Source organism: Nannobrachium achirus, assembly GCF_963921795.1.
Source record: "Nannobrachium achirus genome assembly, chromosome: 4".
NCBI lineage: Eukaryota > Metazoa > Chordata > Actinopteri > Myctophiformes > Myctophidae > Nannobrachium > Nannobrachium achirus.
Genome location: NC_137813.1, coordinates 55,590,238 through 55,617,864, shown reverse-complemented (window position 1 = coordinate 55,617,864; position 27,627 = coordinate 55,590,238). Strand labels below are relative to the sequence as shown.

General features: G+C 42.0%; 5 protein-coding genes across 5 annotated transcripts in view; 4 read left to right on the top strand and 1 right to left on the bottom strand.

Annotated features, from left to right (window-relative positions):
- Positions 1-6,258: 6,258 nt before the first annotated feature.
- LOC308284040 (histone H1-like) overlaps positions 6,259-27,627 on the top strand; it is a gene marked incomplete at both ends in the record, with an annotated part of 409,737 nt that continues 388,368 nt past the window's right edge. Inside the window, one exon of the mRNA XM_080724578.1 lies at positions 6,259-6,777. Coding sequence (XP_080580704.1) covers positions 6,259-6,777 — 519 coding nt within the window. The remainder of the gene's footprint in view (positions 6,778-27,627) is intronic.
- LOC308284075 (histone H4) lies at positions 7,757-8,068 on the top strand (the record flags this gene model as incomplete). Its single annotated transcript, XM_080724613.1, has 1 exon — positions 7,757-8,068. One exon carries the CDS (start codon positions 7,757-7,759, stop codon positions 8,066-8,068), a length of 312 nt encoding a protein of 103 aa, XP_080580739.1.
- Positions 9,089-9,463, top strand: LOC308284060 (histone H2B-like; the record flags this gene model as incomplete). Its single annotated transcript, XM_080724597.1, has 1 exon — positions 9,089-9,463. The coding sequence occupies one exon, from the start codon at positions 9,089-9,091 to the stop codon at positions 9,461-9,463; it is 375 nt and encodes a 124-aa protein (XP_080580723.1).
- Positions 10,207-10,590, bottom strand: LOC308284054 (histone H2A-like; the record flags this gene model as incomplete). Its single annotated transcript, XM_080724592.1, has 1 exon — positions 10,207-10,590. The coding sequence occupies one exon, from the start codon at positions 10,588-10,590 to the stop codon at positions 10,207-10,209; it is 384 nt and encodes a 127-aa protein (XP_080580718.1).
- Positions 10,909-11,319, top strand: LOC308284049 (histone H3.2; the record flags this gene model as incomplete). Its single annotated transcript, XM_080724587.1, has 1 exon — positions 10,909-11,319. One exon carries the CDS (start codon positions 10,909-10,911, stop codon positions 11,317-11,319), a length of 411 nt encoding a protein of 136 aa, XP_080580713.1.

The following is a 27,627-nucleotide window of genomic DNA, read 5'->3' as shown; positions in this document are numbered from 1 at the left end:
CCTCTCTGATGAAATGTCCAGTACAACATTCTGTACAATGAAATGGATTCAGATCAATCGCTTCCATACGGCTCTACGATGTGGAGACAAAGGAATTCACGGTCCAGGGAATTCAATATAGTTGATATGTATGTCTGTTTAAATACAGCTTTTGTCTTCTTTTTTGTCTTCTTCTATTGCTTGCTTCCTGATACTGTAGGTGTGAGTGCTATTTTACCTTCGTTTTATAATGTTTATACTAGTGATGTAAATGTCCATATTTGGATGGGGGTAGGGGGAAGGGGGGTGGGGGTGTCACATGTCACAGATGTCCATATTTGGCCAGTGAAGTGCATAATTAAAGGCAGACAGAGAGCAGTTTGTTTCACCCGTGCAGTTATTTCCCCACATATGGGCCCAGTTTTTTTCCCCTTTTTTTCAAGTGCCCGGTTCTCCGCTTTTCTTCCCCTGATCCAGGATCATATAATAGATTTGGACACATTTGATGTGGCAGAATGTGGCTTAATTGCAACTGTGAGGCAAGTGCGTAGAGCACTTGACTTAAAAGCTAAGGGTCATGGGTTCATACCCAGGCTTGAGACAGTCCCATGGGACTGCCTCTCACACACATCTAAACATATCACGCACGCCTAATTAGCACAATGAAGCTTTTCCATCATTTTATAATACAATATCACACCTAATTTGAACCGGACAGATTTGGTCACTATAGGCTTTTTTCCACTGTTTAGTTTGAATGAATTGAATGCTCTGTCTCTCTCTCTGTCTCTCTCTCTCTCTCTCTCTCTCTCAGCAGTAATATACAAAGCTTACAACTTCATACAATATATAAACACAGGATAATACTTGCAACAGGGGCACACCAATCATACACTTAAATGATTCTTGGGGTTGTTTCTTACTCTTATAAGGAGCCTAACTAATTTTGTTTCGGGAGGGCTCCCCGACCCGAAATTAGTTAGGTTCGGGGGGAGTTCATCCATACTTTCTTAACGGCTAGTGCCGAAGTTGCATGTAAATATTGAAGGTCCGTGGCATGAAAACGTTTGTGGCCGAGAAATGAGCGTTGCAGGGCGAATGCATATCTGACTGGCCCTCACGCTGCACGCTGAATTGATGCATGCATGTCAAAACCTATCAACAACACGGAACACTAGCAAAGCTGTGGTTAAGCTTTTCTTTTCTCTTTAAAACGGTCGGTGACTAGCGAGACATGCACCAAAGCTCTGCGTGTGTGTGTGTGTGTGTGTGTGTGTGTGTGTGTGTGCGTGCACATGGGGGGGGGGTGCACATTTCTGAACTCTAATTCGGTGTTATGCTTTTCAGAAGTCGCGAGTGACATCATTTTGTAGTCGAACAGGACCTTTCTGCCAAAAAGTTCTGTTTCGGAGAAAGTATATGGACAGACCGAGTAGTTCACTCCAAAAATGACTTTTTCTCTATTGATTACTCATGTGATGGACACTTGAGTTCAATAATATTTTTAATTGTTTTGTCGCATTCCTAAGACAACATTTTGATTATATTGAATTTACCCCCATCGATTCCGGATGGGGACCCGAATGCATTTGGTAAACATCACATTTTTGTCTTAGGAATGCGACAAACACAAAAAAATATTATTGAACTCAAGTCTCCATGGCGTGGGTAATCGATAGAAAAAAAAGTCATTTTGGGGGTGAACTATTCCTTTAAGGGTTACGGTTAGGTTTAGGCATACTAGCATTCACCGGGTTAACATTCACCAGGATGGAACAAATGTGACGTCGAAATACCGCTACTCTCCCCAAAAAAAGATGGGCTGACAAGGATTTCCCCCAAGAGTACAATCTGTAACAATTCAGCCATTATAAAAAGGAACTTTATTGCATCAAAATAGTTTAAAATCAATTAACACATCGGGTGCCCACGTGGTGTCTACAAGCCAATCTCTTTGATGTCGCTGGAGGCCCACGACGCGTTTGACGCGTTTTACAGTAAACTATACTGTACTGTAGCTACTGCACTTGGCTGCCGCGGTGATGAAACAAACTCCATTTCCCAACATGCAGCGCGCAAATACGTCACCCGGACGCGCTGTGTGTCTCGTTGACTTCCTGTCTAACGGCTGCACAAAAACGTGGTTTTCTCCTAATCTAGCTTTTAAATCACTTTCATTTCAAAACGGCAGCCTCTTCTACCTGCCATAACACAAACAATGTGGCTTAGAAATGATAAAAAACGGTCCTGACTGAAAGAAAAGATTTTCGCGAAATAAACAGGACATACTCCGATTACATTTACTCGGATTACTTTTCTCGCCAGTACTCTCGCCGGTAGGTAGAATGACGCATTGCCATGGGTACCAGCAACACACACACGTCATACATCCGGGCACTCGATGTGTTAAAAAGAGAAGCTCTATATCAGGGGTCAGCAACCTTTTTGAAGTGCCATGTTTTTATTTTCTAATGACACCCGTCAAAATTCTGACATGTTTTGATTGCCAGGACATCTATCTATAAATGCGAGAAGTCTCTGCGTGTCTGTCTGTAATCCGCGTATCTCGAGAACCGTTCGTCCCACCGGCTTCAGATTCGGCACGCGCGTTCCCCGCCGCGGCGCGGAGTGCAGTGCCGGGCCTCGACCCGACCCGACGCGCGGTTTTCCCGAACCTGCGCGAAACGTTCGGAATCTCCTTATGCGGGGCTGATTGTTGACTTAAGGCTGTTCCGGAGGAAATCGGCGCAAGCGCTGACTCATTGTGACATCACATCATAAAAGGCTCTGAGATCACGTACGCCACATGAGTCAACAAAAAATGCCTTGGTTACGTATTCTGATGTTCCTATATGGGCATAAAAGGACACAGGCAACATATGGTCCAAACGGCTCTTATGACAACAGGTATAATGGGGTTTGCATTAAAGGGTGGGGCATTCATTCCCTATTTCAAATTCGGCACGCGCGTTCCCCGCCGCAGCAGGTAGTGCAGTGCCCGGCCTCGATCCGATACGCGATTTTCTGGAACCAGCACGAAAGGTTTGGATTCTGATGTCTGACATCAGGGTTTTCCGGCACTGTGTCTGCATAGATCTCCATTTATGGGCATAAAATGGATGCAGAAAAACAGATACGGATATCTCCATATATGAGCATAAATGGACACAGGCAAACAGAGGGTCAAAACAGGTCCTATGACAACAGGTATAATGGGGTTTGCATTAAAGGGGGAACCAGCACTGTGTCTGCAACACAGTCGGTGGCACAGACAGATACAGAGATCTCCATAATGGGCATAAAGGGACACAGACAAACAGATACAGAGATCTCCATATATGGGCATGAAATGGATGCAGACAGACAGATACAGATATCTCCATATATGAACATAAATGGACACAGGCAAACAGATGGTCAATACAGGTCCTACAGAGATCTCCATATATGGGCATAAATGGACGCAGACAGACAGATAACTCCATATATGGGCATATAATGGACACAGGCAAACAGATGGTCAAAACGGGTCCTACAGAGATCTCCATATATGGACATAAAATGGACGTAGACAGATAGATATCCCCATATATGGGCAGAAATGGACACACGCAAACAGATGGTCAAAACAGATCCTATGACAACAGGTATAATGGGGTTTGCATTAAAGGGCGGGGCATTCATCCCCTATTTACATTGTTCCCGAGTTGGCCAGGGCGATCTCCATATATGGGCATAAAATGGACGCAAAAAGACAGATACAGATATCTCCATATATGGGCATAAATGGACATAGGCAAACAGATGGTCAAAACGGGTTCTATGACAACATGCAGGTATAATGGGGTTTGCATTAAAGGGGGAACCAGCACTGTGTCTGCAACACAGTCGGAGGCACAGACAGATACAGAGATCTCCATAATGGGCATAAAGGGACACATACAAACAGATACAGAGATCTCCATATATGGGCATGAAATGGATGCAGACAGACAGATACAGATATCTCCATATATGAGCATAAATGGACACAGGCAAACAGATGGTCAATACAGGTCCTACAGAGATCTCCATATATGGGCATAAATGGACGCAGACAGACAGATAACTCCATATATGGGCATAAATGGACACAGGCAAACAGATGGTCAAAACGGGTCCTACAGAGATCTCCATATTTGGACATAAAATGGACGTAGACAGATAGATATCCCCATATATGGGCAGAAATGGACACACGCAAACAGATGGTCAAAACAGATCCTATGACAACAGGTATAATGGGGTTCGCATTAAAGGGCGGAGCATTCATCCCCTATTTACATTGTTCCCGAGTTGGCCAGTGCGCCGACTAGACGGGCGGCCGAGCTTCTAGTTGTTATAATGATCATTAGACTCAAAGCAATAACCCACCTATCTCCTCGACTCCCTCCCCAGTCATAGTTCAGAATGTTAATGAACGTAGAAGGATGTAATTTGCTGCAAAGTGGGTGACCTCATTTAATTGACCACATTTAAAACAATATTTGATTCAAAAATATAGATCCTCTCTTTCACACTTCTCACACTTCTGCCAGTGTGCCAATGATCACCCTCCCCTGTGCCAATGTTGGCACCCGTGCCTAAGGTTGCCTACCCCTGCTCTATAGTACAAACTGCATTAGGAGGGAAATGAGAGAAAAGGAGCACTGAAGGATGGCAGGTCGTAGCCAAAAAGGGAGGGGAACTAAGGGCCTATAGCAAACACTGCAAGTGCCCTACACAACCACCTTAAAGGTAAAAGCTAAGGCATTCAAAAAAGTAAAGCAGAACATGTAAGGGAGGTTGAGTGCAAAATACCGATCAGTAAGAAGGACCGTCCAGGAGGCCCCATGCACCAATCCTGCAGCCTCGGAAACACAAAGGAAAGAGGTTATATCCACACTAATAGATTATCAGTGAAAACCAGTGTATGAGTGCATACCGGTATCTTGGGGGAAATGCAAGTTTAACAAAGGTTCAGGACAGGTTGCAATGACCAAACCACTCGCACCTGTTACTTGTTCCATGATAAGATAGGGTACGGGTGGAGCAGGAAAGGTAAGAAGAAAATAATGTTTAAGCACCAGGCTGAGGACACAAGGTATGCAGGCCAGTGATGGAAGAAGTAGGCCTGTTACAAATTTGGTACAACATTTTTACTTTTTTACAAAAGTATTGGCATCAAAATATAAAGTACCTAAAGTAAAAGTGCTCATTATGCAGGTCACTAATTTCACTATCTGTTTTCATGAAAATGATTGCAAATTGGAAACACTCTTGTAAAGTTAAAAGTACCCCAGTTAAAACTACTTAATAACAGTACGTAAATGTAGTTACTTTCCACACTGTTTGTATCCATTGCTGTCACCAGGTTAATAATAGTCACTGTGTCACATCTCACATCTACTTTTAGAATCAATTGAGAAGCCTCAGTAACTTGAATACAATGTATATATATTGTCAAATCATGCATGCCAACATACATACAACATGTTCCAAAGTCACAAAACATCTTCACAGTATTATGAATGGTAGCCTATTGCATGGAAGGATTGTGCCGTGAAAGTGTATGTGTGTCATAATCGCATACAGATACTACAGTTGATTGAAGATTTAAACACATTTCGTTTGCTGTAGGTTGATCACAGTAAGTTATTTGTCCATAAATCCATCTAGTGTTGCAACAGTTTTCATCTGTCATTGGAAGTCGGGATCAACTCCACCATCATGCTGCCGTCAACTGGAGTGTGTTTACTGGGGTCAGAAAACCTTCTGTTTATAGCAAAACGGATGTCAAAACCAAAGTATATTGCATGGTATTGCGTCGCCAGGTATGTCTGCTAAGAGTATTGTGAGTATTGTTGTTAATTTAACGTAGTTTAAAATGTTTTAGAAGCAAAATGACAGAGGAAACACAGTGCTCTGACTGTGCAAGGGGGATGTTTTGAGCGTATCACTTAAAAACTAGAGTGCTTTTTTCATCGCAGTTATATTGATAACAAAAAGGCACATGTGTGCTAACTGGTCAGCTCTTTGTTTCATTTCACAACATACACTGTAGTTTGTTATAACTTGTTTTAATCGAGGAGAAAACACAAGTGGCACATTAAGCCACCTAGACAAGAGGAGCTGTGTGGATGTTGTCTCTATATGGTTCTCATGTGGTGTTTAAGTCCAGCCCCTTCACAGCGTGCAGCACCAGTCTGTCAGACTTTACTTAAGAGAAGGAAGGACAAACTACTACTATCCGAGACAACAATGGCAGAAGTAGCACCAGCACCCGCCCCAGCTCCGGCCAAGGCCGCCAAGAAGAAGGCGGCTCCCCGACCCAAGAAGACCGGCCCCAGCGTTGCTGAGCTGGTCGTCAAGGCCGTGTCCGCCTCCAAGGAGCGGAGCGGTGTGTCTCTGGCTGCGGTCAAGAAAGCTCTGGCTGCCGGCGGCTACGATGTGGAGAAGAACAAGGCCCGCGTCAAGATCGCCGTCAAGAGCCTGGTCGCAAAAGGCACCCTGGTCCAGCTCAAGGGCACCGGCGCGTCTGGCTCTTTCAAGATGAACAAGAAGGCAGAAGTGGTGAAGGCGAAGAAGCCTGCTGCAAAGAAGGCAGTGAAAGCAAAGAAGCCCGCTGCCGCCAAGAAACCCGCAGCGGCTAAGAAGCCCAAGAAGGCGGCAGTAAAGAAGCCCGCAGCCGCCAAGAAATCGCCCAAGAAAGCCAAGAAGCCCGCCGCCAAGAAAGCAGCAGCTAAAAGCCCGAAGAAGGCCCCCAAGAGCCCCAAGAAAGTGGCAAAGAAGCCCGCAGCAGCCAAGAAAGCTCCAGCCAAGAAGGTTGCCAAACCCAAGTCCGCAAAGAAGGCAGCCCCCAAAAAGAAGTAAACCATTTGTTCCATCTCTATACCCACAAAAGGCTCTTTTAAGAGCCAACCACTTCATTTTATAAGAGCATCCTCACTTTTATACACCATGGTCATATGTGAGCACTGGAATAATATAACCAGCCTGTTTCAATACCACTCGCAAATAATGAATGAATGATAACATTATGACAAAGTTAAACATTAACGCAGCCTAACTTTGTCCTACATTATGAATACGGCCATTTCTCACTTTAGCTATATCGAGCTTGCAAACCCAGCCACACCTCCCCTATGGCTTTTTAAATAAACTTTATTGAGAATATGGCCTAGTTGTGTATGTTAGTCCACAAATCACTGTTCGATTTGCCATTGTCCTGACTACTAGTATGTTTGGCTCAAATTCAACAACATTGATATTGAATAGTGGCCTACTACCATTGTTCAGGTTCAAAATCATATACATTATTATACATAGTAACTGGTCCACCTCTACATCATGTGCAACAGATGGCAAATGTCAACATTGCTCAAGTAAGCGTGACATAAAGTCCGCATAATACTTGATTATTGATGATTTTCTATAGGCCCTACCTTTATTCAGGTTATACGTGACAACACAAACGTTTAAACTTGAGAGAGTCGAAAGAAATGCGCTATCATTTACAAGAATATTAATAGGGGAGAATTCAAAAAATGAACAACAATTATTATGGTATAGAGGACTTGACTAGCAATATTACTATATACCAAGGGGTGATGTGACCAAAATGAACAAGAGGGAGGTGCGTGTGTGTGGGGCGGGTCTGCCTGTCCTCCCTTACGTCCTCAGAACACAGATAAAAAGGCATGGCTCTCAGCTCTGGAACCATTCACTTCTGCATCTTCAACTCAACTGAAACTGAAAAATGAGTGGGCGTGGAAAAGGCGGAAAGGGACTGGGGAAAGGAGGCGCCAAGCGTCATCGCAAGGTTCTTCGCGATAACATCCAGGGGATCACCAAGCCCGCTATCCGCCGTCTGGCTCGCCGTGGCGGTGTGAAGCGTATCTCCGGTCTGATCTACGAGGAGACCCGCGGTGTCCTCAAGGTCTTCCTGGAGAACGTGATCCGTGATGCCGTCACCTACACCGAGCATGCCAAGAGAAAGACCGTGACCGCCATGGATGTTGTGTACGCTCTGAAGAGACAGGGACGCACTCTGTACGGCTTCGGAGGTTAATAATGCTGACTTGATCTACCAACAAACAACCCAAAGGCTCTTTTAAGAGCCACCCACACGTTATGTAACGAGTTAATTCCCACTTTTGTAAATGACTACAGCTTTTAAACTGTAGGCCTACATGTGAATATATGAATACGATAAGTTAACAATCCAATTACAAAACATGAATATACTGTGCTCCAAAGGACACACACACAATGTTGTAATCCGACAGGCACAACCAGGCAGAAACGTCTATTTCCACATTTGCCCAAAATAAGCCTTGCTTTGCTTCATAAACCCATTTTAAGCAGCACGGGACAAGTGGAGCCTCGCACACAATCCTTGACAAGCGCTTGTGACTGCCATTATTAGTGTATGAACATCTAGAGGCTGGAAAACACACCGAGTTCATTATCTTACTTTGAAATACTCAAAATACAGAGTTTACATTGTCCCAACTGAAGTTAACTGGAGTGATGGAACTAAGTCGAATCTGCTTTCATTGTCTTGAAGTAATAAACGGGCTAGGGTTCAGGAATGGAGAAAAATAAAGTAACACCCGGTTAGTAATAAACGGGCTAGGGTTCAGGAATGGAGAAAAATTAAGTAACACCCGGTTCTCTATTTTGTTTTTCTAAGCCCAGAAGAGAGCGGAATCACATTTACACATTATAATACTTGATTAACTATTTCTTATAATGCCATTGTCTCAATGAATGGACAGACTGAAATAGTCTATACCTTCCTTTTGTTGGTCAAGAAAGCACTGTTTCCTTTGGGGACCTTTATGGACATTAAAAATATACATTTACCCAAAGTGCATGTTTAGCCGCTCAAAATATTACAGGGACAATAGAGCGCACGAGCGGGAGAAATAATACAGAAATAAAGACACCGCCCTCTTTGTGGGAGTATCAGCCAATCATCTGCTGGGAGTCACACCACCACATTGGCATTGGCTGTGTATAAATAATGGTGCGACTGCGCTCTCTCATTACATTCATCTCTGGAAGTCACTGATAGAATACAGTCAGGATGCCCGAAGTTGCGAAGCCAGCGCCCAAGAAGGGCTCCAAGAAAGCCGTCTCCAAGACCGCGGCGAAGGGCGGCAAGAAGCGCAGAAAGTCCAGGAAGGAGAGCTACGCCATCTACGTGTACAAGGTCCTGAAGCAGGTCCACCCCGACACCGGTATCTCCTCCAAGGCCATGGGTATCATGAACTCTTTTGTCAACGACATCTTTGAGCGCATCGCTGGTGAAGCCTCTCGTCTGGCGCACTACAACAAGCGCTCCACCATCTCATCCAGGGAGATTCAGACCGCCGTCCGCCTGCTGCTCCCAGGTGAGCTGGCCAAGCACGCCGTGTCTGAGGGCACCAAGGCTGTCACCAAGTACACCAGCTCCAAGTAAACTGCTCTGTCTGCTCTAAACACAACGGTCCTTTTAAGGACCACCCATATTTTCCAAGAAAGAGCTAGATCCAAATGCTAACCATATAGCCTGTCTACAATCATGATCAGCTATTGTGATATGAGTTTTGCAAATTAAATATACCCAGACATGGCATATTTAACGCTGGTTTACAAAGGAAAGACGAACATGGCATAACAGTCTTACAGTAGCATACACATTATATATATATATATATATATATATATATATATATATATATATATATATATATATATATATATATATATATATATATATATGCAGCTTGTAAAAACGTACATTTGTCATTTGAGATGAGTTGTCCTTGCCTCGTGTTTTTTATTTTGGCAGCCAAGTATAATGTTATGAAGTGTAATGGATTATACTAAAATGTTACTAAAAGTTGTCATGCGTGAAACTACTCAGAGCTAATAATCGAACAGATTGATTACATCTGGGTAATCAGTCCATTCTGAAATGGCGTGTTATTGTTTAAATTGTAAAATATATTCTATCATGTTTATAAAATCGTGTAGAATGACCAGTAACATTGCGGTACACATATTTCACCATTGTAGTAAGATATTACAATAGGGCATGTGGATCTTAATAGTTATATCATAATTCTCTCTTCATAGGGCATTAGGAGCAACTCTTTGTTGAATCAGTGGGTGGCTCTTAAAAGAGCCTTTGTGGGGTTTATTCAGACGAATGAAGCAGGTTTATTTCTTGGCGGCTTTCTCGGTCTTCTTGGGGAGCAGGACAGCCTGGATGTTGGGCAGCACACCGCCCTGAGCGATGGTCACTCCGCCCAGCAGTTTGTTGAGCTCCTCGTCGTTGCGGACGGCCAGCTGGAGGTGACGGGGGATGATACGAGTCTTCTTGTTGTCACGAGCAGCGTTTCCAGCCAACTCCAGGATCTCAGCGGTCAGGTACTCGAGGACGGCCGCCAGATAAACCGGGGCGCCGGCGCCGACTCTCTGGGCATAGTTGCCTTTACGCAGCAGCCTGTGGACACGACCCACGGGGAACTGGAGCCCGGCACGGGATGAGCGAGTCTTAGCCTTGGCCCTGGCCTTTCCGCCGGTTTTTCCTCGTCCGCTCATTCTGAAGGTTTATTTCTAGAGTGTTAGCTCGAAGAAGATATGTGCTGGAGGAGAGGAATACGAGACATTTTATAGCCTACGTTCGACTTTGTAACACACACTTACTTTTTTGTGATTGGTCGGAGATACTCTCTGTGCGCCCCACCAATCATAAAAACGAGTGGCTCCTCCCAGTCTAAACTCTGGTTCCTCCCAAACAAGGAGGTTCCTGACCACAGACCAATCAGAGAAAGACGGCGCCTCAGAGCCGCTGAAATAAAAAGAACGAGTTTGCGCTCAGTTTTATCACAACTTAGTTGTTCAAGCCGCTGATAGAAAATGGCCCGAACCAAGCAGACCGCCCGTAAATCCACCGGAGGCAAAGCCCCCAGGAAGCAGCTCGCCACCAAGGCAGCTCGTAAGAGCGCGCCGGCAACCGGTGGAGTGAAGAAGCCTCACCGTTACCGCCCTGGTACAGTGGCTCTGAGGGAGATCCGTCGCTACCAGAAATCCACCGAGCTGCTGATCCGCAAGCTGCCCTTCCAGCGCCTGGTGAGGGAGATCGCCCAGGACTTCAAGACCGACCTGCGCTTCCAGAGCTCCGCCGTCATGGCTCTGCAGGAGTCAGCCGAGGCTTATCTGGTCGGTCTGTTTGAGGACACCAACCTGTGCGCCATCCACGCCAAGAGGGTGACCATCATGCCCAAAGACATCCAGCTGGCCCGTCGTATCCGTGGAGAACGTGCTTAAACCAATTTGTCATTGTCAGAACCCCAGAACGGCTCTTTTAAGAGCCACCAAATGTATTATTTGAAGAGACTATTTCCTGCAAAAGGACTAGGCACTAAAATAAGGCAATGATGGAGTATGATTTAACCCATAATGAGTAAATCATAACAACTTCAATAGCAACATTAAACAGGTCACACATCTATACACACAGACGTAACTAATTTCATACATAAAGACGGCTACTTTTTGTTCTACATGGGTTTTGTAGTAAATATGTCGTAGCTGTAATGCTGGACACACATGTATACAGACAGTATGGTAAATGGAAGGTTGGCTTAATGGCAAACACTTCATGGACAACCGTTTGATTTAGGCTACCACACAAGCCCGGGAATCTGAGAACAACAAAAGGCTTTGTCACAGGCAATGGGCAGTTATTTGCAGTTTTCAAAAAAAGGGAAGGGTGGGGGGCGGGTTGGGATTTTCTAAAGCACCGTTTCCCAAACACTGGGTTGGGTCCCATTTCTGGGTCACGGACGAATCTATGCGTCACAACCTAGTAAAGAATATATGAAATATTTATCATTTTACTTTTAGAAATTAAAAACAAATATGAATTTCACAAATGTTCAAACAAACAAACACATCTAAGAAATTCCATAAATACATAGTAGTAGGCCTAATAATAATAATGATAATAAAGAAGTAGTGAAAATAGACGATCTACAAGCTCTTAAGACGGCGAGAAGCAACACATTGTGAGCTTGCAGATCTGCTAGTTTGGGTCCTGGGCGAATGTATATAATTTGGGTCAAGGGCTAAAACGTTTGGTAACTACTGTTCTAACTAAATAAAACAGGTTAGATGTGTCAACAATTCCTACTCGGTGTGGAGTAAAATATATGCACAAGGCAGGTCTTAGCATGTAGGCATAGAGAGAACTCACTAAATAACATTATGGACCATGGCCAGACTTTACAGTATGAGTAAAAGCTGATTTAATGTCTCTCTGAAAGTATATGAATGACCCAGACTTACATGTCCACTTTCAGAGTTTAACTAACGCCTGACTTTATTATGTTGACTTTGAGTATCACTCTGCTGTTATACTGAATGATTATACTCTGCTTTATTTTTCAGATCGTGAAAATAAAATGTAATTTCACTATTATACCACTAGAGGTCACAGCCTGCTCATGGAAAACCTTGGCTTGCACGTAATGCATTCAAATCACATAGCCTAGTAGTTTGTGAAGGAGAAAAGCCTTTACTCATATCAACTAGACCAGGTCACCTGGTTGTGCCAGACCCGCAATGAAAACTAGTATGGCACTGAACTAACACATGAACACACAGGATTTTATAGTCTCAGCAACAAAGCGTAGTGAGCTTGTAGATCGGCTGTTTTGACTAGTATGGCACTGAACTAACACATGAACACACAGGATTGTATAGGCTGAGCAGCTGGAAATGTTTGTGAGCTTGTAGATGGGCTGAGGAATTTATAGTGTCAGCAGCTCGTCAACCAACTCAACTCAGCTGGTCCTGTACAGGTGACGGCACTCAAGGCAATCAGAGGAAAAGAGGGACCGACCGACCGACAGACAAAGCCTTATGTAGGCCGACCCCCTGGGTCTGGCAAACATATAATTTTGCGAATGTCTGTCTGTCTGTCTGTCTGTCTGTCTGTCTGTCTGTCTGTCTGTCTGTCTGAGTGAGTGTCTGTCTGTCTGTCTGTTACAGCGTTTCTCCTCAGTGGCTGGAGCAATTGATCTGAAATCGCATCACCATAAGCATATGAACACACCTGACATAACTGTGAAGCCCGTTTGTCACTTTCACAAATCGTATGCTGTATATTAGCATTTTTATGGTGTATCTACTATCTATTCTGCATCTAGCATGAGGCACATCTATTCTGCATCTAGCTTGAGGCAAAATGTTTAACCAGCTCTGTGTGTGTGTGTGTGTGTGTGTGTGTGTGTGTGTGTGTGTGTGTGTGTGTGTGTGTGTGCAGGCAGGCGGGTGTGTGTGCAGGCGGGTGGGCGGGCGGGCGGGCTGGGGGGGGGGGGGGGGGCAGTATCTCTGTCGCCATTAAACGAAACGGGTTTCTTACATTGATGCTCCTACATCATGCAAGCACCAGTTAAAGTTACTTTCCATCCCTCATATACTGTGTGCACAGTGCACATCATTTTGGAGCTCATATCTTTGAACGGGTAAGGGCTAGTTAGTCTAGATTTGAGACATTGGCTCTATTATGATCCAGGTCTTATGCCTTATGGGTCAGGGGATCTTAGTATAATTGAGATGTTCAATTTTTATCCAACATAGAAAAATCCCTTTTTGTGATTTCTGTCTTCCCAAACGGATTCAAAACAATCACATTTTTGCCCCTTTTTCATTTTTAAAATTCAAATTGAATAACACAATTATACTAAGATCCCATGACCGGGGGATGGTCGGGGGTACCTTAGTATAATTGAGGAAAAATCAGATTTCGTGATTTCTGTCCTCCCAAACGGATTCAAAACAATCACATTTTTGCTCCTTTTTCATGTTTTGGTTGAGAATTTAAAAATTGTGAAAACGCAAATCAGAAAAACACAAAAACCAGTGGGGGGATCTTAGTATAATTGGGGTATTCAATTTGAATCAAATAAACCAAAATTAGCAATTTTTTCAATTTTCGTTCAGAATTAAAAAATTGAGAAAACGCAAATAAGAAAATCACAAAAAACAGTGGGGGGATCTTAGTATAATTGGGGTATTCAATTTGCATCAAATAAACGAAAAATTAGCTATTTTTTCAATTTTCTTTCAGAATTTGAAAGTTGTGAAAACGCAATTAAGAAAATCACAAAAATAGCCAGGTAATTGTGGTATTCAATTTGAATCCAAAAAAACTGAAATTGGCTATTTTTTAATTTTTTTATTCAGAATTGAAAAATTGAGAAAACACGAAAATAGGCCCATTATTCAATTTTCTAGTCAAGGAAAAAAATCATCATCATCAATGTCACGTGACCACGTCACAAATCACATGGTCTACAACTTCAAAATAAAGGCTCTCTAGCTCTAACATCCAAGCAATAGAATCAACAGGCAGGCAGTAGAGGTGGGATTCATGGCTCTGTGAAGTGAGCCAGCGCCATGGATCTGGCTCACTTAAAAGAGCCGTTAAAAGATTGGCTCATTTAGCTCATTTGGTTCAGTGTATATTTATATATTTTTAAAAATAATGAATTGAAAAATGAATCTACAAGGTGGCACCACATTCCTCTGTTGACAGTTGAGAGCACAATCTGGTATTTACCCTTTTCATAAAACGTGTGTGTAAATTAAGCTACCTTGTCTTATGTTATTCATGCAACACCTCAAAAAACCAAGCAGGCAACAATGAAATCACTCCTCCCCTTGCAATCTCTCTCTCTCTCTCTCTCTCTCTCTCTCTCTCTCTCTCTCTCTCTCTCTCTCTCTCTCTCTCTCTCTGTGGAGTAGCAAGGAGGAGGTTTTGTGTTGAATACAAAAGGCAGGCATGCTAACATTGACATACATATATTATACTGCAATTTGGCAAGTTGCGGTTGGTTGTTTAAGTTGGACTGGTTAAACTGACACAATATGTCCATATGGGCATTCCCACATATGGGCTTAATATTGATGGGTATAAAAGGGATTCTATTGTATGGGCATTCACAGATATGGGCTTAATATAAAAGGGATCAGATGTAGAGGTCATCTCCATATACTGTATGGCACGGGTCTCAAACTCGATTTACCATGGGGCCGCTGGAGGCAGAGTCTGGCTGAGGCTGGGCCGCAAAAGTAGTGAAGTGAAAAGTAGTGAAAAGTAGTGAAAACAGCAGATCTACAAGCACACAATGCCTCGCACCGCGAGGCATTGTGTGCTTGTAGATCGGCTGTTTTCACTAGTTTAAATCATTTTTAAAATGATAAATACAAAACAAACGGTTTTAGACATACAAGGTTTCCACCCGACAACGACGAAATATAACTCATGTAATTGGCCCACTGGCTTGTCACTTGTCATGATCTGAAATGGCAAATCTTTGAGTAGCAGCAGCAGCGCTATAGAGAGAGATCTCTCTCTATAGCGCGCAATGAGGGCCTCTCCAACTCTTTTTCCCGGGCTGAATCAGGGGCCCAGCATGTCCCTGGGCCGCACTAACATTAAACTTTCATATTAAGGTGGGGGCCACAAAATATCGTCTCGCGGGCCGCAAATGGCCCCCGGGCCGCCAGTTTGAGACCCCTGCTGTATGGAGATCTAGGTGATGATCCAGTTGTCTCCATGAATGGATATCCAGGATTTGATCTTTCATGAGGTGATGTCACGACAATATGATGTCACAATGTCAACAGACAGGTCAACAGCTATTGTATGGGCAAACTCAATATGGGCTATTAATGGGCATAAAGGGATACTATTAGTGTGGTTGCCTTAAAAATGCATCATCTGGGAATCAGATGTAGAGGTCAGCTCTATGTATGGATATCTAGGTGATGATCCAGTCGTCTCCATGTATGGATATCCAGGGTTTGATCTTTGATGTGGTGATGTCACAACAAATGTGATGTCACAATGTCAACTAGAAGCAGTGCTCTTCCGAGCACAGGTCTCCACCAGGCCACACAAATCGGCCTGTTATAGCGCCACCATGAGGCTGATTTAAAAAATGTGGGGCAGAGGTTCTGAATTAGCATCCAGGGAGTGTGTGTGCTCAGTTTGGCAGCGATCGGGCCAACGGTGACTGAGATTAGCTGTTCACAAACTGCGAGGACGCACGGACGCACGCACGGACGGACGCACGGACGCACGGACGGACGGACGGACGGAGGGGAAAACATACTCTCCCTCAGCCTTCGGCTGGTGGAGACAACAAACAGCAGATATAGACATTGATGCGTTACTCACGGACAAGATACATACGGTTAAGATCTGTGGATTTTCATTGTAATATATACTAGTAAGACGCCTCAATTCTCCCCAATTCTTGGCCATCTGACCAGTGATGTATATCGGACCAGTTACCCATAGGCCTTACATGGAGACCCCTACTGTATATGGAGATATGCTGTAAGAGCCCCAAAAAAGCGTACTCAGTTATCCGTCATGTGGAAGTCCTATGATGTCTATGACATCTGACATCATACCCTTTTATGCCCACATGGAGATCCCTGTCTGTAGAACCAGCCACACATGGGCTGTCTTGGCATATGGATTCTGTTAGTGTGGCATGTGGCCGATGTGGCCTCCATATATGGGCATTCCCATTTGAATTTCTGTTAGATATGGGCATAAAAGGGATTCTGCTAGTGTGACATCGGTGAAGCCAGCATGTGATGTCAGAGTGGAAAACCCATTCTGTTCCCCTGACGTTACAGTGACGTCAGAGTATGATGTCAGAGTGACAAACCCATAGAACCACAGTGTCAGGCGTTATAGACAGAGAGAGAGAGAGATACATACTGTATGTACACACGGACAAGCTGTGACCGTTCACATACTAATCTGCGACCTCGCAATTATTATTATTATTATTAATAATAATGATTCTTAGTTATTAATAATAATAATGATTCTTAGTGTGGTCAATAGGCACTCTGTGCTGTTTTATACATTTTTAACTCTGAGAGAGTATAAATGGAACCAAATAAACCCTGTATGGGTCGATTTGGTTCTGTTTATACTCTCTCTCGAGTTAAATCAACACTCAGGTTTTTACGAGTTTCTATACTATTCTATACTATCAGTACTATTATTCAGTTTATTATTATTTACTGCCTTACCATAATTATGCTCATACGTAGGTGTAAAATATATTCTTAGGCCAGTCTTAGGGCTGATTCATACTCCACTTTTAGAGACAAATTTAGTTCTGGGAGTCACAAAATCTTGGTGGCACCTAACAGCTAAACTGATGACGGTACACGCCCCCCGATCCTCTGAATGACGCCATAATATAATAAACTACGATATTATCGTAGTTTAGACGAAATAAATTTGGCTCTAAAGTGGAGTATGCATCGGCCCTTAGGCTTTTATGCTATAGGCTAGGTCAGGTCCAGGTCCCTTTCTGCCAACAATGGCACAGGGGAACCCACTGGCACACTGGCAGAGGAGTGAGAGAGAGGATTATTTTTTTAAACAAACATATATATATTATTTAAACATACATGGTCAATCAAACAAGGTTAGCTAATTTACAGTAAAGTACATCCTGCACATAATTCTACATCTATTAAAACTCTGAACTTTGACCGGGTAGGGAGTCGCGGAGATTGTTGGATTATTGTCTAATCGTTATAACAATGTCCTGCCAATCAAAATGTGTCAATATATTTGATGGCGTCATTAAAATGAATTTTAACATGGCACACTGACAATCTTCTAGACAATAAAAACATAAATTGATAAAGGTTGCTGACCCAAGGCTGCAAGGTTCAGCACTGGAAATGCATGCATGAAATAAAGACATTTGGACAGATCAGTAGGCTACAGTACAGAGCAGTATCTGGACACTACTCATCTCCATAGTATGTCCCTACTGGCTGATAGTGGGTCGACTACTTCATACTGCAGGGAGACATGGTGACATTAACTTGTCACCTTCTCTCTCATGAAGCACATGATGAGGTATAGTGAGGTACTTGATATCTAACCCAGTACCTTCTGAATATGCCTGTGCATTGTATCGTGCTCCTTGTCACTGAGGCTAAGCCAGACCTTGTCTGTTTAATGGCAACATGCTGGATTCTGGAACACTGTCCCTGTTCCCCAGCAGACTACCATAAAGATGCTGTAATGCGCATGATGACACTGTGCACTGAACTTGTGTGTGAGTGGACTGACACTTTGTCCTTGACGGGGGGTGGCTGGTGAGCATAATGTACACAAGTGGAGACTACATTTAGTCATAGCGAGGCAGACATCACAATAAAATAAAGTTGTTTCAACTTTTTGTTCTCCCAGAGGTCAAATATAACCTTGACCTGAACTTTAATGTGCGATTGACCTGATATGAAAAGTAAAAAAAAAGAAAAAAGTGTCCAGATCTGAGGCCATTGTTCTCAGCAGGGAACTCCAGGTAGTGAGACTTTACCCCAGGTGAAGGAGTTCAGATATCTTGGGGTCCTGTTCATGAATGAGAGCGGAAAAAGGAGCTTCGGAGCAGCAGGAGCTGGCGGTCTCGGAATCGCACCGTTGTGAAGAAGAGAGAGTTGAGCTAGATTGCAAAGCTCTCAGTCTACCGAGCAATCTTTTGTTCCTACTCTCACCTATGGTCATGGAGTGTGGGTCATGACTGAAAGTAACTCTTTTTATGCATTTGATGTACTGATGTTTATGTATTGACCTTGCTTATTGTAAGGTTGCGTCTGCTTATTGTCGCGTCTGCTAAATGCCTAAGTTGTAGTACAGATAGATGCCTCCTGAGCATGTCCCTATAGGGTGGTCTGGGGGCCAAAGACCAGATGGAGGGATTACATGGAGAGAACACTGGCCTGGGAACTCCTGGGGACCCCGGGGGAGGTGGATAAAAACACCCATAAACGTTGTACATTTGTTTTAAGTACAAAAAAAAATAAAAAATGGGTAGAGTGGTGTGAAAGTGGTACTAAAAGGTATCCAATCTAGAGTAGGTCTGAGCAAGGCCAAACAGGGCCAAACACTTCATAATGACTGATCACTCACTGACTTTTCATTTAGACCACCAGGATATAGTTGTAATACACGACAATAGATTCTATTGTGTTATAACCACTATTATAATCTATTAGTGTATTATAATTATCATAGTGATACATTAATACTTTAAAGTGTATTATAATCACAGTTATAATCCATTATAGTGTATTATAATTTATGATAGTTGTAATACAAATTTATATTGTATTATAATCACAGTTAAAAGGGTCAATTTGTTTCTTACTGAAAGGGGTACTTTTGTGAAATGGAAAATGTAGATATTTTCATGTGGTGCGGTGTGGTGTGGTGTGGTGTAGTGTGGTGTACTGTGGTGTGGTGCTAAAGCTGCAGTGGAAAAGGGGCTTATGTGACTAGAATGATGAAGGCCAGATGTAGGGCATGCTTCGGGACGCGTTTGTCCATGTTTCGTCCCAATGCCAAATGTTGGAGCTTCTCTCAAAAACTAAGCTATGCTTTTATTAATCTAGACTGAGAGGCTGTAAACAATATTTTCTGACATCAACAGTGTCCCTGGATATAGACCCCAGGAAGTCTTTATAACTAGTGCTTATTGTAGTTCCCCCATTTTAAGTTGAATACAGATTCTAAATTATATGTATGAGCATAGGGTAAAGTAATACATAATAATAAACTGAATTATATCACCCATGAAACTACACAGTAAAAACCTGAGTGTTGATTTAACCCGAGAGAGAGAGAGAGAGAGAGAGAGAGAGAGAGAGAGAGAGAGAGAGAGTATAAATGGAACCAAATGGACCCATAAGGGTTCATTTGTTTCAATTCATACTCTCTCAAGAGTTATTAATGGATAAAATAACACAGATGATTTTACTCCATACAGACTGACTGCACTAATAATCATTAATGTTATTAATACTTATATTTATTAAAGTGTATGTCATTGGCATCACGCTATAACTCTGTATGTCAATGTTCTAAGTGTCTGTCTGTCTGTCTGTCTGTCTGTCTGTCTGTCTGTCTGTCTGTCTGTCTGCCTGCCTGCCTGCCTGCATGCCTGTTGATCCTATTGCTTGGATGTTAGACTAGAGCTAGACTAGCTTTTATTTTGAAGTTGTAGACCATGTGATTTGTGACGTGGTCATGTGACATTGATGATGCTGATTTTTTTGCCTTGACTAGAAAATTTAATAATGGGGGTCAGGGGATCTTAGTATAATTGAGATGTTCAATTTTAATCCAAAAGGGAAAAATCCCTTTTTGTGATTTCTGTCCTCCCAAACGGATTCAAAACAATCACATTTTAGCCCCTTTTTCAAGTTTTGGTTCAGAATTAAAAAATTGTGAAAACGCAAATCAGAAAAACACAAAAATGTCCAGTTTACTTAGTATAATTGGGATATTCAATTTGAATTAAAAAAAACAGAAAATTGGCTATTTTTTCAATTTTCGTTCAGAATTAAAAAATTGAGAAAACCCAAATAAGAAAATCACAAAAACCAGTGGGGGGATCTTAGTATAATTGGGGTATTCAATTTGAATCAAATAAACCAAAATTAGCTATTTTTCCAATTTTCGTTAGTAATTTAAAAATTGTGAAAACGCAAATCCGAAAATCACAAAAACGGCCAGGTTGACTTAGTATAATTGGGATATTCAATTTGAATAAGAAAAAACTGAAAATTGGCTATTTTTCCAATTTTCGTTCAGAATTAAAAAATTGTGAAAACGTAAATAAAAAAATCACAAAAACGGCCAAAAATTGACCAATTTTTTAAATGTATTTGTGCACAAAAAAATCTGGAAAATAGGCCCATTATCCAATTTTCTAGTCAAGGAAAAAAAATCATCATCATCATCGATGTCACATGACCACGTCACAAATCACATGGTCTGCAACTTCAAAATAAAAGCTAGTCTAGCTCTGGTAGGCAGGCAGGCAGGCAGGCAGGCAGGCAGGCAGGCAGACAGACAGACAGACAGACAGACAGACAGACAGACACTTAGAACATTGACATACAGAGTTATAGCGTGATGCCAATGACATACACTTTAATAAATATAAGTATTAATAATATTAATGATTGCGACCGTCAGGTCGCATTTACTACCAAAACCTCCACCGGCTGTCCGTCCCTGAGTGAGTCAGTGAGTCAGTCACACTTTTGCCCTGCTCATATCTCCACAACCGTTGCCCCCATCCATGCCAAATTTTGCACACACACTCCTTACCTGCCAAACTACAACTTCCAAGGACCCCCGGAGCTCCAGGGACCCCCAGCTCCATGGGGGACCCCCAAGTGTAAAAAATGACCAAATGTGCAAAAATGACCAAATGACCACCCCAACGGGGCTGCTCACAGGGAATTCCCAGGGACCACCCACTCCTCGTGCTCCAGAACGGATGCAAAAGTGGTGACGCCCCCAGTGGAAGACCCCCTCCACTGCAGCTCACATAAAATGCCGTCACTCGGGCTAGGAGCGTCCGGGAGAGCCGGGCCCGGGTACCTATTTGTCCGCCAAGGCTACGCGGACACCCCATCACGCTGCGACCTGACGGTCGCTTATCTCCCGATTAGGGAGTCTTACTGGTTATTAGTGCAGTCAGTCTGTACGGAGTCAAATCATCCTGTTAATTTATCCATTAATAACTCTTGAGAGAGTATGAATTGAAACAAATGAACCCTTATGGGTCCATTTGGTTCCATTTATACTCTCTCGGGTTAAATCAACACTCAGGTTTTTACTGTGTAGTTTCATGGGTGATATAATTCAGTTTATTATTATGTATTACTTTACCCTATGCTCATACATATATTTAGATGTTATATTTAGCATTCAGTAATACCTCAGCTGAATGCATGCATGAAATATATCCAAAACACTGCTCATCTCTATTGTAGACTCTGTATTTAACTTTAAAATGGGGGAACTACAATAAGCACTAGTTATAAAGACTTCCTGGGGTCTATATCCAGGGACACTGTTGATGTCTGAAAATATTGTTTACAGCCTCTCAGTCTACATTAATAAAAGCATAGCTTAGTTTTTGAGCGAAGCTCCAACATTTGGCATTGGGACGAAACATGGACAAACACGTCCCGAAGCATGCCCTACATCTGGCCTTCATCTTGTCACAAAGCACTCAAAGTTTGTTCATATTGGCAGTGCTTAATGAAATCAACCCGTATTTTTTTTGTTTGTTTTGTTGCTGATGTGTTTTTGTACTTCCAACAAATGTACAACGTTTATGGGTGTTTTTATCCACCTCCCCCGGGGTCCCCAGGAGTTCCCAGGCCAGTGTTCTCTCCATGTAATCCCTCCATCTGGTCTTTGGCCCCCAGACCACCCTATAGGGACATGCTCAGGAGGCATCTCTCTGTACTACAGACGCGACTTACAATAAGCAAGGTCATTACATCAACATCAGTACATCAAATGCATAAAAAGTTCTTTCAGTCATGACCCACACTCCATGACCATAGGTGAGAGTAGGAACAAAAGATTGCTCGGTAGACTGAGAGCTTTGCAATCTAGCTCAACTCTCTCTTCTTCACAACAGTGCGATTCCGAGACCGCCAGCTCCTGCTGCTCCGAAGCTCCTTTTTCCGCTGTCTCTCATTCATGAACAGGACCCGAAGATATCTAAACTCCTTCACCTGGGGTAAAGTCTCCCTACCTGGAGTGTGCAATCTATCAGTTCCCTGCTGAGAACCATGGCCTCAGATTTGGACACTTTTCTTTTTTCTTTTTCTTTTTTACTTTTCATATCAGGTCAATCACGCATTAAAGTTCAGGTCAAGGTTAGATTTGACCTCTGGGAGAACAACAAATTTAAACAACTATATTTTATGGTGATGTCTGCCTCGCTATGACTAAATGTAGTCTCCACTTGTGTACATTATGCACACCAGCCTCTACTTATTGTTCTTGCTCTCTATGGTGACATCTCATTTGGGTGAAGGACAAAGTGTCAGTCCACTCACCCATAAGTTCAGTACACAGTGTCATCATGCGCATTACAGCATCTTTATGGTAGTCTGCTGGGGAACAGTGACAGTGTTCACAATACAATGCACAGGCATCTTCAGGAGGTACTGGGTTAGATATCAAGTACCTCACAGTACCTCATCATGTGTTTCATGAGAGAGAAGGTGACAAGTTAATGTCACCATGTCTCCCTGCACAAGTGTAGGAAGAATGAAGTAGTGGACCCAGCCAGTAGGGACATACTATGGAGATGAGCAGTGTCCAGATACAGCTCTGTACTGTAGCCTACTGATCGGTTCAAATGTTTTTTTTATTTCATGCGTGCATTTACAGTGCGTGCAACCTTGGGTCAGCAACCTTTATGAAATTATGTTTTTATTTTCTAGATTGTCAGTGTGCCATGTCAAAATAAATGTTAATGATGCCATCAAATATATTGACACATTTTGATTGGCAGGACATTGTTCTAACGATTAGACAATAACCCAACAATCTCCGCGACTCCCTCCCCCATCAAAGAGTTTTAATGGATGTAGAATTATGTGCAGGATGTAGTTTACTGTAAATTAGCTAACCTTGTTTGATTGACCATGTTTAAAAAATATATGTATTTGTTTTAAAAGAAAATCCTCTCTCTCACACTTCTGCCAGTGTGCCAGTGGGTTCCCCTGTGCCATTGTTGGCAGAGAGGGAGAGGGACCTTGACCTGACCTAGCCTATAGCATAAAAGCCTAAGGGCCCATGCGTACTCCACTTTAGAGCCGAATTTATTTCAGTTCGGCTCTGTCTAAACTACAATATGGCGTCATTCAGAGGATCGGGGGGCATGTACCGTCATCAATTTAGCTGTTCGGTGCCACCAAGATTTTGTGACTCCTCAAACTAAATTTGGCCCTAAAAGTGGAGTATGAATCAGCCCTAAGACTGGCCTAAGACATCAGAAATAGATTCTACACCTACGTATGAGCATATGGTAAGGCAGTAAATAATAATAAACTGAATAATAGTACCCATGACACTACTACATAGTAAAAACCTGAGTGTTGATTTGAGTTGAGAGAGAGAGTTGAGAGAGAGTGCAGAACCAAATCGACCCATGAAAGGTTTATTTGGTTCCATTTATATTCTCTCTGAGTTAAATGTATAAAACAGCACAGAGTGCCTATTGACCACACTAAGAATCATTATTATTATTATTATTATTAATAATAATAATTGCGAGGTCGCAGATTAGTATGTGAACAGTCACAGCTTGTCCGTACAGTATGTACAGTATGTATCTCTGTCTATAACGCCCCACTAAGCACGCCGTCTAAAAGTGGTCTAATAGTGGTATAGATTTGAAAGTTTTTTAGTTGTCTAAACTTAGACTAGACGACTAATAGACTTCTAATAGTCGTCTAAATATAGACCGTCTACATTTAGACGACTATTAGAAGTCTATTAGTCATCTAGTCGAAGTTTAGACAACTAAAAAACGTTCAAATCTATACCACTATTAGACCACTTTTAGACGGCGTGCTTAGTGGGGCCTGACACTGTGGTTCTATGAAGGGCTGTCACGATATGACATTTTACATGACGATTAATTGTCACTTAAATAATTGGCGATTAACGATTTAATTGTGTATTTGTCGTTGATAATTCATTTCTGTTTGGCTTTTAGGCTTTGAAGTTGCATATGGTAGATATGACACATAACCTAAATATACAAATACATTACTGACATATTTGACAACTTACTACTTAAAAAATAACATTGATAGTGGAAATAGCCGATCTACAAGCTCACAACGCGTCGCGATGCGATGCGTTGTGAGCTTGTAGATCTGCTATTTCCACTATTTCTGAGATTTTTCAACATTCACGATTATGACGATTATGACAAAATAATTTCGATAATGTCAAATAATCACGATTAGACGATTATTATGTAATAATTGTGACAGCCCTAGTTCTATGGGTTTGTCACTCTGACATCATACTCTGACGTCACTGTAACATCAGGGGAACAGAATGGGTTTTCCGCTCTGACATCAAGCGCTGACTTCACTGATGTCACACTAACAGAATCCCCTTTATGCCCATATCTAACAGAAATTCATATGGGAATGCCCATATATGGAGGACACATCGGCCACATGCCACACTAACAGAATCCATATATGGCCAAGACAGCCCATGTGTGGCTGGTTCTACAGACAGGGATCTCCATGTATGGGCATAAAAGGGTATGATGTCAGATGTCATAGACATCATAGGACTTTCACATAATGAATAACTGGCCAAGAATTGGGCGAATTGAGGTGTCTTACTAGTATTTATTACAATGAAAATCCACAGATCTTAACCTATGTATCTTGTCCGTGAGTAACGCCACAATGTCTATATCTGCTGTTTGTTGACATTGTGACATCACATTTGTTGTGACATCACCTCATCAAAGATCAAACCCTGGATTTCCATACATGGAGACGACTGGATCATCACCTAGATCTCCATACATAGAGCTGACCTCTACATCTGATTCCCAGATGATGCATTTTTAAGGCAACCACACTAATAACATCCCTTTATGCCCATCAATATTAGCCCATATTGAGTTTGCCCATAGCTGTTGACCTGTCTGTTGACATTGTGACATCACATTGTCGTGACATCACCTCATGAAAGATCAAATCCTGGATATCCATTCATGGAGAAAACTGGATCATCACCTAGATCTCCATACAGTATGGAGCTGACCTCTACATCTGATCCCTTTTATATTAAGCCCATATCTGTGAATGCCCATACAATAGAATCCCTTTTATACCCATCAATATTAAGCCCATATCTGGGAATGCCCATATGGACATATTGTATAAGTTTAACCAGTCCAACTTAAACAACCAACCGCAACTTGCCAAATTGCAGTATAATATATGTATGTCAATGTTAGAAGCATCTGTCTGTCTGCCTGCCTGCCTGCCTGCCTGCCTGCCTGCCTGCCAGCCAGCCAGCCTGCCTGCCTGCCTGCCTGCCTGCCTGCCTGCCCGCCTGCCTGCTAGTGGTGGGATGTTCGCGATCGAATCGAATCTTTTGAATAGCTCTTTGAAATGAACGATGGGATCTGGTTCGCGCAGTAGGGAATTTGGGGGGGGGGGGGGGGGGGTTCAAACACAAAACCTCCTCCTTGCTACTCCACTGAGTGAGAGAGAGAGAGAGAGAGAGAGAGAGAGAGAGAGAGAGAGAGAGAGAGAGAGAGAGAGAGAGAGAGCAAGGGGAGGAGTGATTTCATTGTTGCCTGCTTGGTTTTTTGAGGTGTTGCATGAATAACATAAGTCAAGGTAGCTTAATTTACACACACGTTTTATGAAAGGGGTAAATACCAGATTGTGCTCTCAACTGTCAGCAGAGGAATGTGGTGCATTTTTCAATTAATTATTTTAAAAATATATAGATATACACTGAACCAAATGAGCTAAATGAGCCAATCTTTTAACGGCTCTTTTAAGTGAGCCAGATCCATGGCGCTGGCTCACTTCACAGAGCCATAAATCCCACCTCTACTGCCTGCCTGTTGATTCTATTGCTTGGATGTTAGAGCTAGATAGCCTTTATTTTGAAGTTGTAGACCATGTGATTTGTGACGTGGTCACGTGACATTGATGATGATGATTTTTTTCCTTGACTAGAAAATTGAATAATGGGCCTATTTTCGTGTTTTCTCAATTTTTCAATTCTGAATAAAAAAAATTAAAAATAGCCAATTTCTGTTTTTTTGGATTCAAATTGAATACCACAATTATACTAAGTCAACTGGCTATTTTTGTGATTTTCTTAATTGCGTTTTCACAATTTCCAAATTCTGAACGAAAATTGGAAAAATAGCTAATTTTTCGTTTATTTGATTCAAATTGAATACCCCAATTATACTAAGATCCCCCCACTGGTTTTTGTGATTTTCTTATTTGCGTTTTCTCAATTTTTAAATTCTGAACGAAAATTGGAAAAATAGCCAATGTTCTGTTTTTTTTATCAAATTGAATATCCCAATTATACTAAGTAAACCTGGCTGTTTTTGTGATTTTCAGATTTGCGTTTTCACAATTTTTAAATTACTAACGAAAATTGGAAAAATAGCTAATTTTGGTTTATTTGATTCAAATTGAATACCCCAATTATACTAAGATCCCCCCATTGTTTTTGTGTTTTTCTGATTTGCGTTTTCACAATTTTTAAATTCTGAACCAAAACTTGAAAAAGGGGCTAAAATGTGATTGTTTTGAATCCGTTTGGGAGGACAGAAATCACAAAAAGGGATTTTTCTATGTTGGATTAAAATTGAACATCTCAATTATACTAAGATCCCCTGACCAATGGGCCTATTTTCCTGATTTTTTTGTGCACAAATACATTAAAAAAATTTACCCATTTTTGGCAATTTTTGTGATTTTCTTATTTGCGTTTTCACCATTTTTAAATTCTGAGCGAAAATTGGAAAAATAGCCAATTTCTGTTTTTTTAAATTCAAATTGAATATCCCAATTATACTAAGTCAACCTGGCCGTTTTTGTGATTTTCGGATTTGCGTTTTCACAATTTTTAAATTACTAACGAAAATTGGAAAAATAGCTAATTTTGGTTTATTTGATTCAAATTGA